Below are 16,877 nucleotides of genomic sequence, written 5' to 3' on the forward strand. Positions count from 1 at the left end.
TTCATGAACATTAATATAATCGAGCAACACACAGCCAGTGAACCTTCTCCTGTATATCTGCAGCTTTCTGGACATTTTGGTGATCTTTAGTTCAATATAAATACAGTGTGTTATCATGATGAACTCTCAGTGTCATATTGGTGTAGTTTATTATAGAAATGTCATATTTTAGCCATTTAATATTCAGGGTTTAGTTCTAAAATATTTTCTAATTAAGTAACGCTATAAATAAACACTTTCATACTATGTGTAAACATGTTTTTTCTTCTTGTTTTCTAAATTTAATATTAATAACTCAATCTAGCTTATTTGCACTTAAAAATAATCCACTTTAATCAAACCTGGTCTTCATTGTAGCAGATTATTCAGTGTAAACACAAAACAACGTTATTAATTTATTGAAAGTGTTTAAAGTAAATGAAATATAAATGAACTCCAGCTCTGCTGTAATAATGGAGTTAAAGTGGATCAGAAGTGTTTTTCATTATTAACAAAATGCTATTGATTTGTTTCACTTTCTCTGTAGGTTTGCTGTTTCAGGATCCTGTTGTCTGTAAATTTAATAAGAGTGATCAGTGTTATGTAGCTCTGGGAGAACGACTTCACCTGCAAATACCTCCAGCAGATGGGTTTAACCTACACATGAGAGACAAGACATCTACCAATCGTACAATTATAAGATTTAGAAATAAACAACCTTAACTCATCAAAATCAGATTTCCCCAGATGGCAGTTTGTTAAAGAGAATAATACTATAATACTAACCAGTGCAGAGAGAAGCGACTCTGGAACATACAGTTTAGACACCAGTGATGCAGGAGGAACTTTAACAGGCAGTTACACTCTCCAGCTACACACTGAAGGTAGAACCACACACACACTCTAATCACAATCCACAGCACAATACACATTATTTCATAAATATAACAATCATAAACATTCATGTTGTATTTTTGATAAAAACCTTTACCTGGAATCAACATCAACACATTTTTTAGAGGAAAGTAATTAGTAAACCCCCCCCATGGTTGAATTTTGTTTTTCTATAACAGCATGCCAAGTGTTTATTTATTTACTTGAATCCAACTATCAAATAAATCTATAAATTCCGAACACATACACTTATGGACATTTTACACCACATCATACCGCACACGGACACTTTATGGACAATCTAAAACCACCTTAAATTGTCTATTGTTTACTGTTTCACTGTTTACTACCATAAGAATTTTTTTCTTTGTATATAAATCCTTTTCTTTCATATATATATATATATATATATATATATATATATATATATATATATATATATATACAGTGGACACAATTTAATTCGTTCTGGTACTTTATTCAGTAACCTGAAAAGTTCGTATCCCGATACAAATTTCCCCATAATAATGAACAGAAACTTCGGTAATTCGTTCTGGACAACCAAAAATATTACTTAAAAAAAATTTGCCAATATTCACTAATATTATTTACTTTTAACATGTTATATTAAAATTATACCACATAAAAACATACAAAAGAGGAAAAGATCTTTACCTGGTACTTTCCCTTTGAGAAGACTCGCTGCAGGAGGCGGCGTTCGTAGAAGGGGAGGAGGGAGAGTTATTGTTTGGAAGGAGAATCTTATTATATTATATTATTTATATATTATTATATATTATGTTATAGAATATTAAAGACAGTTTTATTAACACGAACGCTGAGACAATTGTTGCATTAGAGGGAAAATGAGAGCTGTTTCTTTAAGGCTACTATCAGTTGGTATTGAAGTCCAGAGTGAAATTCATTATGGGTATTGTACTTCGGAAAAGACTGTAACTCTGCTAATCTATCTTCATAAAAACAAGTAAAGTGGTTATGCATCGGCTAATGTTGTCCATCTCATCATTCCACGAGCATCAACTAACGAGTTGTTACGCTGCTGCCGGGAAAAGTTCAAGCGGATAAGTAACACGATGCTCTCGCTAGGGACACAGGACGCTAACTGACGTGACGAGGTGCGTGGATAGAGCAAAAACAACCAACTTGCCTGCGATTTTTTGGTGAGCGACGTTCGTATCCTGATATATTGTTCGTAACCAGGGCAAAAATTTTGATGACAGAATCGGGCGTTTCAGTAACCCCGAGGTTCCACTGTATATATATATATATATATATATATATATATATATATATATATATATATATACTGGAGATTAAAATTAGAGAACAATTTATAAACAATTGAACGATTCTGAAATAATGTCATCTTCACTGCTCAACAGTTGAAGGAGTTTATCATACTATATCATGCTACCAGAACACCTTTTCCACAAAATAACTAAGACATTTAAAAAAAACAACATTATTTTGCAGAAAACACACTGACCAAAATTAGAGAACACTTTCAGATACCTCCCAGTTATTGGTGTTAATCTGGCACCTGGTGCTAATTTCCTTGATTATCTGTCAACCCCTATTTAACTGGCAACCTAACGTTCAGTTTCACTGACTCAAGATGGTGGGCCGTTCTAAAGTGACTGAAAGCCTCTGGCAGCAGGTTGTCCAGATGAAGGCCAAAGGGATGACCCTATCAGCCATAGCAAGACAAGTTGGTCGTTCCAAATCTGTGATTTCAAGAATATTGAATATTTACAACATCACAAACTTATTCAAGTCCACCAAGAAGGCTGGTCGTCCACGGAAGACAAATACAAGAGAGGACAGGATACTGCGGAGGATCTCAATGGGCAATCGTTTCCACACTGCAGCTGGAATTGCTCACCAGTTTAGCGCTGAACAGGGTAAGGATCTGTCCAAAGAGCATTTGGACTGAAAGCCCACTCTGCAGTGACCAAACTCTCATTAGCAGAAAGAATCGAAAGGGTAGACTAAGCTTTGCTGAGGAGCATGTTGTGTGGACAGAGGAGAACTGGTCCAAAGTTCACTTCAGTGATGAAAGCAAGTTTAATTTATTTGGGTCCGGTGGGAAACATTATGTTCGGCGACAAACTGGAGAAAGACTGAAACCAAAGTGTGTAAAGAAGTCAGTAAAAAGTGGAGAAGAAAGTGTCATGGTTTGGGGCATGTTTTCTGTAGCAGGAGTTGGGCCTCTTATACAGCTACATAGCAGAGTGAATGCAAATGTTTATCAGAACCTTCTTCAACAACATATGGTTCCTTCCCTGCATTCATCACCCAATCAGCCCGCAGTGTTCATGCAGGACAACGCTCCATGTCACACAGCAAAACGGTTAAAGCAGTTCCTTGAAACAATAAAAAATTGGAATTATGACATGACCTGCCCAGAGTCCTGATCCCAACCCAATAGAGAACCTCTGGAAAATCCTTGGCGACAAAGTTATGGTCAAGAAACCCACTACAGTCACCGAACTGTGGAGAAGACTGGAAGAAGAGTGGACCAAAATCACACCAGAGCAGTGTGAGAGACTAGTTCTGTCCTGTGGCCGCAGATGTGCTGAAGTCATTCAGAGCAGAGGCCTGTACACTTCCTCCTAATTGCTGACTGTTGTAACCTTCAGAAAATTTTGTTGTAATCGTTTTCCATGCTACAGTCATTGTTGTTCTTTAATTTTGATCAGTGTGTTTTCAGCAAAATAATGGTTTTTTTTGGAAATGCCTTAGTTATTTTGTGGAAAAGGTGTTCTGGTAGCATGGTATAGACAGGACAAAAACTCCTTTAACTGTTGAGCAGTAAAGATGACATTATTTCAGAATTGTTCAATTGTTTATAAATTGTTCTCTAATTTAGATCGCCAGTGTATATATCTTTATATCTTTATATATTCTTATATTTTATTTTATATAGTTTATATACTTATCAGTCTTCTTTTTCTTTGTATTATTATTTTCTTTGTATTATTTTTCTCCCCATCCCCTTCATTAATGCCGGACCATCGTAATAAGCATTTCACTGCATGTCGTACCCTGTATGTATGTGTATGTGACAAATAAAATTTTATTTGATTTGATTTTAAATTCCTGTTAAATGTGAAAATAATGTCATGAACAATGTGTTTAATTAAATTCTCCTTCAGTTGTGTGGAAATTCAGCCAAAAGTCAAGTTATGCTAATCCTTTCAGTAATCCTGGAAATCCTCATTTGGAATCCTCCGAATGAATCTATAAATCCTGGATAAACATTAAAAAATTTTAATGAACAATGTTTAATTAAATTCTCCTTCAGTTGTGTGGAAATTCAACCAAAAGTCAAGTTATGATCATCTTTTCACCTCCACTGTGACAATAAATCAGGGAGAAACCATAATTATATCTATATTCAACAGATCAAATTAAAGATACGATCTAGAGAGCTATTTGGAACCCAGGAACTTAAATCACTGAACTGCAGTAAAGCTTTAAAGGCTAAGATGAGATTACAAGATAGATCATATTATTCATCCCAGATCAAAATTCATGTTACTATTATTTGTAATAAATGCTGGAGGAAAGCAGGAGTGAGGAATATATGAAGCAGCGCTCTTTAATAACAAATATTTTATTTCTGGACTCTGTAACTTGCAGCTCAGGTGTCCTCAGTCAGTGTGTGGTACAAATGCTTGGTCTCTGAGGACATTAAAGTGCATTGTTCTGCTGATGGAGACGACCTCACCTACAGCTGGACTTATGATTTCAAACCTCATTTGGAGAATGGGACCAGCACACACACACTGAATAAAGAGTATCGTGGAAACGTCACCTGCTACGTAAAAAACCATGTCAGTCAAAGCCACAAAACTACTGTACTGCAGCCATGTCCAGGTGAGTCTGTCTTTTATTAACAATCAATTAAGCAATAACAACGATGATGCAACAGTGTTTAGTGTCAAATTTCATGCTTTGTGAAGAAAATTAAATTCCATGCTCGCCATTAGAGTATGTTATAGTCATACGTCATTGATGTGCACTTTCAGAACCCACAACACGCCGAACATCAAGGTTTCAATAAGCAATGACTTCTCAAGCTTTAGTACATCAGAAACTATAATAAAAATTGGACAGACTGGACAACATTCTATAGCTTTTCCAATAAAAATAAAAATAATCAAGTAACACACAGCCAGTGAACCTTCTCCTGTATATCTGAGTGTTCACGCTCTGAAATAATGTGTGTAATCAGTCAAAAATTGGACGCTGGCCGTCACCGGTGAGGTGACGTCACGACCAGGGGTTTAAAGCCTATATGAGAGAGGACAGCAGCAGCTTCTGTTGTTCAGAAAGTGCTCTTTGTGTTGTGTTGTCTGTCAGAAAAAAAAAAAAAAAAAAGATCTATGTATTTCCCGGGAGCAGAGCATGATAGTCAGTTCTCGAGAGATCCGGCTGCATGTCAATGACATCGCTCCGCTCCCAGGAGAGAGCTCGCGTCTCGGGTTCTGCCCCGCTCTCACTGAGGCGGAGCGGAGCAGAAGTTCCTGGGCTCGCATGGACCTCGCAGAGGGTTTCGAGATGGGCTTGTCCCTTTCTCCAACCTCACCTGCTTGGTCCAGCACTCGCTCGCAGCTCGAAGCACGCCTTTCGGTGGATTCTTCCTCCTGCGACGAGGGCATTCACTCCGCCTCTCTTTTCTGATTAGGGGGGGCGCTTTGCGAGCTAGGCTCATTGAGCTATGGAGTTGGGGGCGGAGCTAGGTCGCTTCCCGAAGGATGCGGCTGCACACATTTTGCGCATTTTCGGCTCAGACTCCCTGCACTGCAGATTATGCATTCTGTGCATAATCTGCGCATATTGCGCCGCGCTCATTGTGCCACGCGCATTCTGCTCGCATTCTCTGTGCGGTCGCTCCACTCCCGGAGAGCTCTCTGTGAGTGGGGTTCTCTCACTCCTCGTAGCAAAATATGATATATAATAATAATAATAATAATAATAACAATAATAATAATAAATTTATTTATATATATATATATATATATATATATATATATATATATATATATATATATAAATTTGTATGTATGTTTATATGTAAGCCCTGGCCGAGCTACATAACTTGGCCGCCTCATGAGCAGAAATGTCCCTCCATTGTCAGTTTTCGCAGTGGATTTAGACATATTGGATTTTATTTTATTTATTTTTTTCCTTTTATTGACTAGTCACAAATATCTTCTGTTCTTTGAAGCTCTGCTTTTAGGTGTCACCACTTCTGAACACTGAGGGTTTTTGTTCAGTGATTATTTTATAAAACTGCTAAGGGTGAAAAATAATTACTATGTCTGTCCTGTTTTGATAATAAATGACATCATTGCTGATTTTGAAACTTCTTATAGCTTAATAATAGATAGAGGATGGATTGGTATCATTTTTGTATCTGCAATGTGCTGACTTTGACTCTGATTAGTATTAAATAGCAACTTTAACATTCATATGAGGCAATTCACTAACCTGCCACCAGAGGGTGTGATCCCCAAATTCTTGAACTCAGCTTCTGTTGTCATCTTCATTTCCTGTCTAGGGGCTATAAAATGCTGACTCACGTGAGGACCATTTTTAAATCTTTGCTCATGAAGAAACTCATGAACAGTTTTCTCCACTTTTCTCTTTTTTGAATCTGATTGCTTCATGTTTTTTTGTAATTTTGAAATAATTGAATTTTTACTAAACAGTAAATCCTCACACATTCCCCATAGTTGTATAAGATGTGCCGCTCTGATGGCTGTTAATTTCATTGTGTAGTAAGAAATATTTTCAGACAAGTTCGTAGTTTAAAGTCTCAGTTTTCTGAATTATAATGAAATAATCATACACAATGCTTGTTTTTATCTGCATTAAACTAAATCAATAAACAAAAAAGGTTTAATATTGTAATGAAAAGATACTACAGGTTCACCAGTTTTCTTCTCTACCAGTCTAACCTCTATCATAAGCACTGACTTATGGCATTATGAGGAAAAGTCTGCCTAAACAGTTCAAATCAGTTTGTAAGCTTTTTCATGAACTGGTTTTGCAATTTATTTAATGTAGAATTTGCACTTCCTTCATCTGCTGCCATTAGGGGTCGCTACAGCGGATCATCTGACTCCATACTACACCTGTAGAATTTGCACAAAAACACAACATTTTCCTTTATTTCAAATCCCATAATGCACAGGAAAAATGCACAGAAAACCTAAGGGCCAATTAATGAGGTTCTGCTGGAGATGATGTGTTTGGGTGGTGCAGTTGTGGCTACAGTGAAAGAAAACCTGTCGACTTGTGTTCACTGGACTTCTTGCTTCAGTAATAACGTTCATTCCCTCTGTATGAGTTTCCTGTCTGTGATGCAGCTCTCTGTTATTCTTTGTTTTTTTATAATATTCATGGTAATAAGAGGTGGATTGGTTCAGGTAGGCATTTCACACCTAGGCTATCACTGAAAGCCTAGGTGTGAAATGCACGGCCCACCACTGAGGTTCGCCAAATCTAAAAATGTGTCTGGGAACCGGAAATTTACCAACTGCATAATGATTTAAATAGCAGTGAGCCATCATTATAACCAGAAACAGAGCTCCAGAGCTCATATCCTGAAATGCCCAAGTTCCACAACCTCTTCTTGATAATCTACTATAACATCTTTTGTACAATAGACAACATTAAATGTAATGTAATTTACATCAAATCTGCTTTATCACATCACCCTATTTGTTTATTTTTCCAAAACAGCAGCCCATCATCTTTCTATCCTTATATAATAATAAATATCTGCTTTCTGCAGTCTTCTCAAGACTTACCCACTTTCAAGAAATTGTCTAGAATATTGTTAAGACACTTAATAGAGAAGAATGTGTCAGTTGTCAGTCAGTGGAATTAAAAGTTCTGCAGACACATTAAGCATGAAGTAAAATTACTTTTAAAAGTTACTGAAAACAATTCTAGCATTCTGTCCATTGGAAAGAAAACAGGAAGTGGCTGCTGCATAAATGTGATCTTACTTCCTCTTTTTTTCTTCTTACAGGAGAAAATTAATTTTCATGTAAAATATTTACCCGCAAATTCACACTGTATGTACAGCTAAAGCTCTCTGTGTGTGTGTGTGTGTGTGTGTGTGTGTGTGTGTGTGTGTGTGTGTGTGTGTGTGTGTGTGTGTGTGTGTGTGTGTGTGTGTTAAACTGTAAAATCTACAGCTAGTCAAAAGCTTCAGCACAGTGTTCATTTCCCTTCAGTTTTTCTGTGGGCTGCTGGTTGTTTGTACTTCTCTTCTCTGGACTAATTCTCTTCTCTGAGGAAAAAAATGCAGGCCATCTTTGGAATCCTGATGATGTTCATGGGAGCTGCCTCGGGTAAGTTTCCTCCAGGAAAATCATTTAATTATGATCAAAATTAATTATTAATTATGATTAAAATGAACTTTTCTGAAGAAAAATCTATTGTACTGCACTAAAGTTTGTAATATTTTGCAGAAACACACTTTGTGGGAACAGTTTTTACAGCTCTCTTGTGGCTGCTGAGATCATTCTAATTTAAAAAGTGATGACGTCTTTAACATGAAAAAAATAATAATTTCTGGGATTGTGTAGAAAATAGTGTTTTAAAATAATAAATGAAAACTGGATAGATTTATCACTTCTCATATGTTGGTATAAAAATATAATAAAAGTAACAGAGATCACAGATATTTTCCTTCGCTTTAATTCATAAAGTAAAACATGAAATTAGACCCAACCATCATCATCATCATTATCATCATCATCTTCATCAAAAATTCTAATACAAATTGGACAGACTGGACAACATTCTTTAGCTTTTCCCATGAACATTAATATAATCGAGCAACACACAGCCAGTGAACCTTCTCCTGTATATCTGCAGCTTTCTGGACATTTTGGTGATCTTTAGTTCAATATAAATACAGTGTGTTCTCATGATGAGCTCTCAGTGTCATATTGGTGTAGTTTATTATAGAAATGTCATATTTTAGCATTTAATATTCAGGGTTTAGTCCTAAAAATATTTTCTAATTAAATAATGCTGTAAATAAACAGCCACTTTCATACTATGTGTAAACATGTTTTTTCTGGATTATTTCTTCTTCTTGTTTTGTACATTTAATATTAATAACTCAATCTATCTTATTTGCACTTAGAATTTGAAATTAATTATAAAAATAATCAATTTTAAATCAAATCTGGTCTTCATTGTAGCAGATTATTCAGTGTAAACACAAAACGACATGTTATTAATTTATTGAAAGTGTTTAAAGTATATGAAATATAAATGAACTCCAGCTCTGCTGTAATAATGGAGTTAAAGTGGATCAGAAGTGTTTTTCATTATTAACAAAATGCTATTGATTTGTTTCACTTTCTCTGTAGGTTTGCTGTTTCAGGATCCTGTTGTGTATAAATTTAATAAGAGTGATCAGTGTTATGTAGCTCTGGGAGAACAACTTCACCTGCAAATACCTCCAGCGTATGGGTTTAACCTAAACATGAGAGACAAGACATCTGCCTATCGTACAATTATAAGATTAAGAAATAACAATCTTGTCTATTCAGAAAATCACACCAGATGGCAGTTTGTTAAAGAGAATAATACTATGATACTAACCAGTGCAGAGAGAAGCGACTCTGGAACATACATTTTAGAAACCAGTCATGCAGGAGGAACTATAACAGGCATTTATACTCTCCAGCTACATACTGAAGGTAGAACCAGTCATTCTCTCTCTCTCTCTCTCTCTCTCTCTCACACACACACACACACACACACACACACACACACACACACACACACACACACACACACACACACATGTTGGAAGACCCAGCCTCGACCCATCTTCAATGCTCTAACTGAGGGAAGGAGGTTGTTCCCCAAAATCTCGCAATACATGGCCCCGGTCATCCTCTCCTTAATACAGTACAGTCGCCCTGTCCCATGTGCAGAAAAACACCCCCAAAGCATGATGCCATGACGTCTTAGTGTATTACCAACAGTAACCTTGGAAATGGTGGTCCCAGCTATTTTCAGGTCATTGACCAGCTCCTCCCGTGTAGTTCTGGGCTGATTTCTCACCTTCCTTAGGATCATTGAGACCCCACGAGGTGAGATCTTGCATGGAGCCCCAGTCCGAAGGAGATTGACAGTCATGTTTAGCGACTTCTATTTTCTAATGATTGCTCCAACAGTGGACCATTTTTTCCCCAAGCTGCTTGGCAATTTCCCCGAAGCCCTTTCCAGCCTTGTGGAGGTGTACAATTTTGTCTCTAGTGTCTTTGGACAGCTCTTTGGTCTTGGCCATGTTAATAGTTGGATTCTTACTGATTGTATGGGGTGGACAGGTGTCTTTATGCAGCTAACGACCTCAAACAGGTGCATCTAATTTAGGATAATAAATCACACACTGGTCTTTGAGGGTCAGAATTCTAGCTGATAGACAGGTGTTCAAATACTTATTTGCAGCTGTATCATACAAATAAATAGTTTAAAAATCATACATTGTGATTTCTGGATTTTTTTTTTAGATTATGTCTCTCACAGTGGAAATGCACCTACGATGACAATTTCAGACCCCTCCATGATTTCTAAGTGGGAGAACTTGCAGAATAGCAGGGTGTTCAAATACTTATTTTCCTCACTGTAGATCATATTATTCATCCCAGAGGAAAATTCATGTTACTATTATTTGTAAGAAATGCTGGAGGAAAGCAGGAGTGAGGAATATATGAATCAGAGCTCTTTTATTAACAATACTTTTATTTCTGGAATCTGTAACTTGCAGCTCAGGTGTCCTCAGTCAGTGTGTGGTACAAATGCTTGGCCTCTGAGGACATTAAAGTGCACTGTTCTGCTGAAGGAGACGACCTCACCTACAGCTGGACTTCTGATTTCAACACACTCTCTCTACTGGAGAACGGGACCAGCACACTCACACTGAATAAAGGGCATCATGGAAACGTCACCTGCTACGTAAAAAATCACGTCAGCCAAAGCCACAATTCTACTGTACTGCAGCCATGTCCAGGTGAGTCTGTCTTTTATTAACAATCAGTTAAGCAATAACAACAACGATGATGCAACAGTGTTTAGTGTTAATGTTCATGCTTTGTGAAGAATAAAAATCCATGCTCGCCATTAGAGTATGTTCTAGTCATACGTCATTGATGTGCACTTTCAGAACCCACAACAACGCCGACCATCAGTGTCTCAACAAGCAGCAACTTCACAAGCTTTGGTACGATTCCCTCAGTAGTCAACAAAACGATTAACCCGACCCCTAATACTATTTAAGCGTTTCTACCGAAGTAAATAGTTAAGAACATGGACATGCAGCATGATTATTTCAAAAGAGGAACTACAACTGTATGTGTGTATAAATATATATATATATATATATATATATATATATATATATATATATATATATATATATATATATGGCTTACACTCTTATCTGGAGAAACTTACAATTATCATTTTCATACATCTAAGCAGAAATGAGTTCAGGGCCTTGCTCAGTGACCCAGAACTGGCAACTTGGTGTGGCTGGGATTTGAACTCCTGACCTTTGGAGCTAAATTTAAATGCCTTAACCACTAACCTACCACCTCCCTATATAAATAAAGACAAATAAATAAAAGTAAAAAATAAATGTAAAAATTACCCCACACTGGCAGAAAATCTTACATCTTACCACAAACATTAAAGCAGCTGAGATTCATAAAATCTAATCTAATCTAATCTAATGATGGTATTGGAGCTGGTTGTGGTCCTCTGCCTTCTGTAGTCCACTACCATCTCCTTTGTCTTGCCATATTCACAAAATTAATTACAGGTCCCTGCACCCTTCCTCCTGTCCACCCTGATGCACCCGACTACCACAGAGTCATTAGAACATTTCTGAAGGTGGCAGAGGGTCAACCTGTACTGAAAGTCTGCAGTGTAAAGGGCGAAAAAGAAGGTTGGGAGCACTGGTCCCTGTGGTGCTCCAGTGCTGCTCAGTAAAAGCTCAGTCAGGCAGGATCCTGCAACAGGTAGTAGATAATGGACACGCCCACCTGCATGTTTTTCATCTTCTCTAGTAGCAGAAGATGTTGGATGCTATAAACAGCTGCCATCAGGAGAAGTGCACAGTGCCATCAGGAGAATGCACTTCAATGCCCGAATCAAATGTCTGAATCCTCATCAAGCATGCTGTTCTCAGTTCTTTACCTGTTAACAGTTTTCCACCTCAGATCGCCTCAGTTTTAAGAACATTAATGCAGATGTATGTTAATTTGTTCTAACCTTTGAATCTAAAGTGCAGTTCATAAGTGCAAATTCATCCATTCTAATTTATCGAGTAAAACATGAAATCAGACACAATCATCATCATCATCATCATCATCATCAGAAACTATATTAAAATTGGACAGACTGGACAACGTTCTTTAGCTGTAGTTTATTATAGAAATGTCATATTTTAGCCATTTAATATTTAGGGTTTAGTCCTAAAAATATTTTTTAATTAAGTAATGCTATAAATAAACAGTTACTTTCATACTATGTGTAAACGTGGTTTTGCTGAATTGTTGCTCCTTCTTGTTTTATAAATTTAATATTAATAACTCAAACTAGCTTGTTTGCACCTGGTCTTTATTGTAGCAGATTATTCAGTGTAAACACAAAACGACATGTTATTAATTTATTGAAAGTGTTTAAAGTATATGAAATATAAATGAACTCCAGCTCTGCTGTAATAATGGAGTTAAAGTGGATCAGAGGTGTTTTTCATTTTTAACAAAATGCTATTGATTTGTTTCACTTTCTCTGTAGGTTTGCTGTTTCAGGATCCTGTTGTCTGTAAATTTAATAAGAATGATCAGTGTTATGTAGCTCTGGGAGAACGACTTCACCTGCAAATACCTCCAGCGTATGGGTTTAACCTACTCATGAGAGACATGACATCTACCTATCGTACAATTATAAGATTTAGAAAAAACTATCTTGTCTATTCAGAAAATCTCCCCAGATGGCAGTTTGTTAAAGAGAATAATACTATGATACTAACCAGTGCAGAGAGAAGCGACTCTGGAACATACAGTTTAGATACCCGTGATGCAGGAGGAACTTATACAGGCAGTTATACTCTCCAGCTACACACTGAAGGTAGAACCACACACACTCTATTCACAATCCAGAGCATAAATTGACAATCATAAACATTCATGTTGTATTTTTTATAAGACTTTTACCTGAAATTCACATGAACACATTTTATTGGAACTTTCATGTGTCAGGATAGTTTTTGTCTTCACCTGTATTATAGCTGTGATAACCAGTCATTCTCTCTCTCTCTCTCTCTCTCTCTCTCTCTCTCTCTCTCTCTCTCTCTCAAACACACACACAGACAAACACACATTGAGAATACTAAAAGAAATGGCTCCTATCTAAAAAAACATCCAAAATCTAAACAAAGTTATTAAGAATTTAGTTTATGTTTATTATTATATTTACTCTCAGATTATGTAAAATGTCCACCTTACAATTCTTATACATGAGATGTCTTAATATCAGCGCATTACTATAAATGTAGATTTACAGACAGATCTACGTGTGTTCTTCTAAGAAATAAAGATAAAAAAATTCTCATATTCTAGCATTCAGTCTCACTGTACTATAATGCAATGAAATACAGTATAATTTACTTGATGATGCTATTTTGTGACATTACTATGACTGATGATATGATCAGGCAGAAACCATAATTATATTAAACAAGCGAGAGAGTCAATCTGAACCTAAACATTTAAAGCACTGAACTGCAGTAATGCTGGTTAACAGGGTCAGAAACAGGAAATGCTGGAGGAAAGCAGGAGTGAGGAATATATGAAACAGCGCTTTTTAATAACAATTATTTTATTTCTGGAATCTGTAACTTGCAGCTCAGGTGTCCTCAGTCAGTGTGTGGTACAAATGCTTGGCCTCTGAGGACATTAAAGTGCACTGTTCTGCTGAAGGAGACGACCTCACCTACAGCTGGACTTATGATTTCAAACCTCATCTGGAGAATGGGACCAGCACACACACACTAAATAAAGAGTATCGTGGAAACGTTACCTGCTACGTAAAAAACCATGTCAGTCAAAGCCACAATACTACTGTACTGCAGCCATGTCCAGGTGAGTCTGTCTTTTATTAACACTAATTTGATCAGCTTTAAAGCATTAAGCCGTGTTGTAGTGCTCACTTTCTAGCATACTGCAGAAGACTACAATCTCTACCACAGACTGCTAGAAAAACCTCCAACATCTTACCTCAAAAATGAAATTCCTAAAATGTAATCTAATCTAATCTTCTAATCCAGAACATTTTCGAGACTGACACCAAGTGTACTGAAAGTCAATTTCACATTGGTTTCTTTATGTGTTAGATATACAGCTTTTCTTCTGTCTACAACTACATATAAAAAAGATTCTTTTCATAGTGTTCCAATTTATTGAACCATTTTAGTTACTATTTGAATTACATTAAATTTATATTAGAATATTGAATTTAATATTAATTTGTGGCACACAGAAGCCACGGATCAGTAGTGCACTGCAAACGCATATTATGTGAAAGCACAATGACGCATGCTGTTTTCGCACTGACCATAATCTGAAAGACTGACATACCCTGAGAAAGACATAAAGTTTAGGTTATGAAGATGTGCAGCACCATAGCCAAATTCGTGAACTTCAGTATCAGCAATATCAGCATTTCCCAGTGTTGTTTTTCTTAAGAAACTTGTTAATATGAAGATTTGATTTGATTTTTCTGCAGTGACTTTGTCCACACAGTCTAATAATGGTAAGTTTCTCAGTCCCTCTATTTTCCTGATATTCTTCTATTTCTGTCTATTAATTCTCTCCCTGAGTCTAATGATTTCTTACTGACCAAAAAGATTAGCATAGATTAGATTAGCATTCTTCTTTTAGGTAAAATTCCTGATCAGTGTTTTTTTTAGATGCTACACAAAAACATTATAAAGCAGATTTAAAGTGCCCCATGTAAATGTGTTTTACTCAGAATACCAACATGACCTCATATAAACTTTCTTTCTCGCTCTCTTTTTAAGGTTTTAGGGTGTTTGTGTCTGTGTGGCTCTTTGAAATCATCATCCTGTTGTCACTGTTAGTCGGAGCCTTTTATATCTACACCAGAATCTACATGAAACAGAGAATAATTAAAAGTAACTCATTCATACATTCTAACATGAAAAGGTGCACATGAACAAATCCATAATAAAGCATATATCCAATACATTAAAATGAAATAATATCACACACAGCTAGAAAATGTAATGTCTAAAGCTTCCTTTTTAATATAAATTCAATGTTCACCCAAGTGTCATTTCCTTCCACAGATCAGGAAGCTCTGTGAACCTGGTTTGGGAAGAAAAGATGAAGTTGTTAGAAGTTGCTCTCCTCCATGGCAGCAATCATCCACCCTGAACCACCAGACATGCAAAAGCATAAATAAAAGAAAAGTAACAGAAAAACAGATTTAATTACTCAATGTATTTTTCTTTAAGCTTTATTTTAAAAGTTAATTAATAATTCATTATTTTTCTTTCTTACACACAATTAGTTGGTCAGTTTAAGTGTTTGTCTTCACATGACTAAAGCTGTATAGAGTTTATGTATAAATGTATAAAATCAAGTGTTAATGTGTCACTTGTCAAGTCTCTGATGGACTTTTTCTTCTGCTTAGAAGTTTGTCTCGTTTATTTCCACTGTTGATTTGGTTGTATACTGCATAGTGTTAAGTGTTGCTGAATTTAACAGATAATATGATCAATATTACTATATCTATAGTCTATAAATCTTTAATAGGAGGGAACATTTTTGGATATATCCAGGTCATTTTGTTACTGAAAAATTACTAAAAGTCCTGGGTGTCCTGAGTCAGTGTGTCTATTTCTTTTATTCTATTTAGTCTGTGATTAATTTATAATAACATTATAATCCTGAAACCTTGAAGTTTTAAATAATTAACATACAACAAGTAATGAGAAAACATTATTTAATCAAATGATTATTTTACAGTGTTGCCTAGCTAATGACATGTGTTAAACAAGTGGCCATGACCAAGGAAGAAGTAAAGCTGGTCCAGATGACCACAGATGAACGTTTTGTTTATTTTTTTTTTTTTGTGCTGACCTTAGATACAGTTTCATTAATATTAATATTTAAGTAAATATATAAAATGACTGAAAACAGGTGTTGTATACATTAAAAGGTTATATTTGTTTTAGTAGCTTTTTATATATTCTGAAAGGTAAATGCTTCTGGGGGCCTCCAAATGCCTAGAAACAGCTCTACCTACCGCCTGCATAATTCTCTCTATTAATATATTATGTACAGTATGGATGTAATGAAATAAAAATACAACCTTTAAAAAGGAACAGATCATATATTCTAAACAGACACGTATAAAGTGACCATTAGGAAACATGTTGTTGATTATCATTTTTAATCCTTTCTGAAATGTTCACCAGACATTTGGTTAAGTAAAAAGTCTGGTACTGGTATTTTGAGGAACACACTTTAGTATATTTACTAATGTGAGTGAAAAGTAGATTCATTAACATGATAATAAAAACCTGCTTCATACGTTTACATTTAGTTTCATTTATTATTAATGCTTTCTAAAAATTATCGAATTAATAAATTTGTATCTGGGTTTGTACTGACACTGAAAAAGACTGACTTTTATTATAAGCAGTTTCTACTGCTGATCTAGTCAAAATAATCTGCTTAATATCATGATCTTTTTTCTATATTAGCAGTTACCACACAGTCTAATAATGGTAAGTCTTTCAGTTCCTTTACTTTTCTTCCTGAAAATAATAATTCCCACATGACCAAACCCTCTCTGATACTTCATCTCATTTCTGTTTCACTCAAATTCCTGATCACAGTGTTTCTAGA

The 16,877-nt window shown here is 35.9% G+C and overlaps 2 protein-coding genes across 8 annotated transcripts in view; both read left to right on the forward strand.

The window, feature by feature from the left end:
- Positions 1 to 16,558, forward strand: part of LOC124397303 — a 33,529-nt gene extending 16,971 nt beyond the window's left edge. Inside the window, exons 7-17 of one of the 5 annotated variants that reach the window (XM_046866847.1) lie at positions 527 to 863; positions 4,537 to 4,773; positions 8,148 to 8,264; positions 9,297 to 9,629; positions 10,706 to 10,948; positions 11,102 to 11,158; positions 12,739 to 13,071; positions 13,848 to 14,084; positions 14,728 to 14,754; positions 15,023 to 15,136; positions 15,311 to 16,558. In XM_046866847.1, coding sequence (XP_046722803.1) covers positions 8,216 to 8,264; positions 9,297 to 9,629; positions 10,706 to 10,948; positions 11,102 to 11,158; positions 12,739 to 13,071; positions 13,848 to 14,084; positions 14,728 to 14,754; positions 15,023 to 15,136; positions 15,311 to 15,327 — 1,410 coding nt within the window. In that variant the 5' untranslated portion in view covers positions 527 to 863; positions 4,537 to 4,773; positions 8,148 to 8,215 and the 3' untranslated portion in view covers positions 15,328 to 16,558. Of the gene's footprint in view, positions 1 to 526; positions 864 to 4,536; positions 4,774 to 7,949; positions 7,986 to 8,147; positions 8,265 to 9,296; positions 9,630 to 10,705; positions 10,949 to 11,101; positions 11,159 to 12,738; positions 13,072 to 13,847; positions 14,085 to 14,727; positions 14,755 to 15,022; positions 15,137 to 15,310 lie in introns of those variants that run through there. The other 4 variants (XM_046866849.1, XM_046866848.1, XM_046866852.1 and 1 more) reach the window with 4 other exon arrangements.
- The window catches only part of LOC124397301 (hemicentin-1-like), an 85,021-nt gene that overhangs the window by 643 nt on the left and 67,501 nt on the right, over positions 1 to 16,877 (forward strand). Inside the window, exon 1 of one of the 3 annotated variants that reach the window (XM_046866841.1) lies at positions 8,088 to 8,197. The exons of 1 other annotated variant lie outside the window; for it this stretch is intronic. The gene's annotated coding sequence lies outside the window, so the exon portion shown is untranslated. Of the gene's footprint in view, positions 1 to 8,087; positions 8,207 to 16,877 lie in introns of those variants that run through there. One more of the 3 variants, XM_046866844.1, reaches the window with a different exon arrangement.

This window comes from Silurus meridionalis, chromosome 14 (assembly GCF_014805685.1).
Source record: "Silurus meridionalis isolate SWU-2019-XX chromosome 14, ASM1480568v1, whole genome shotgun sequence".
In the NCBI taxonomy this organism is placed as follows: Eukaryota; Metazoa; Chordata; class Actinopteri; order Siluriformes; family Siluridae; genus Silurus; species Silurus meridionalis.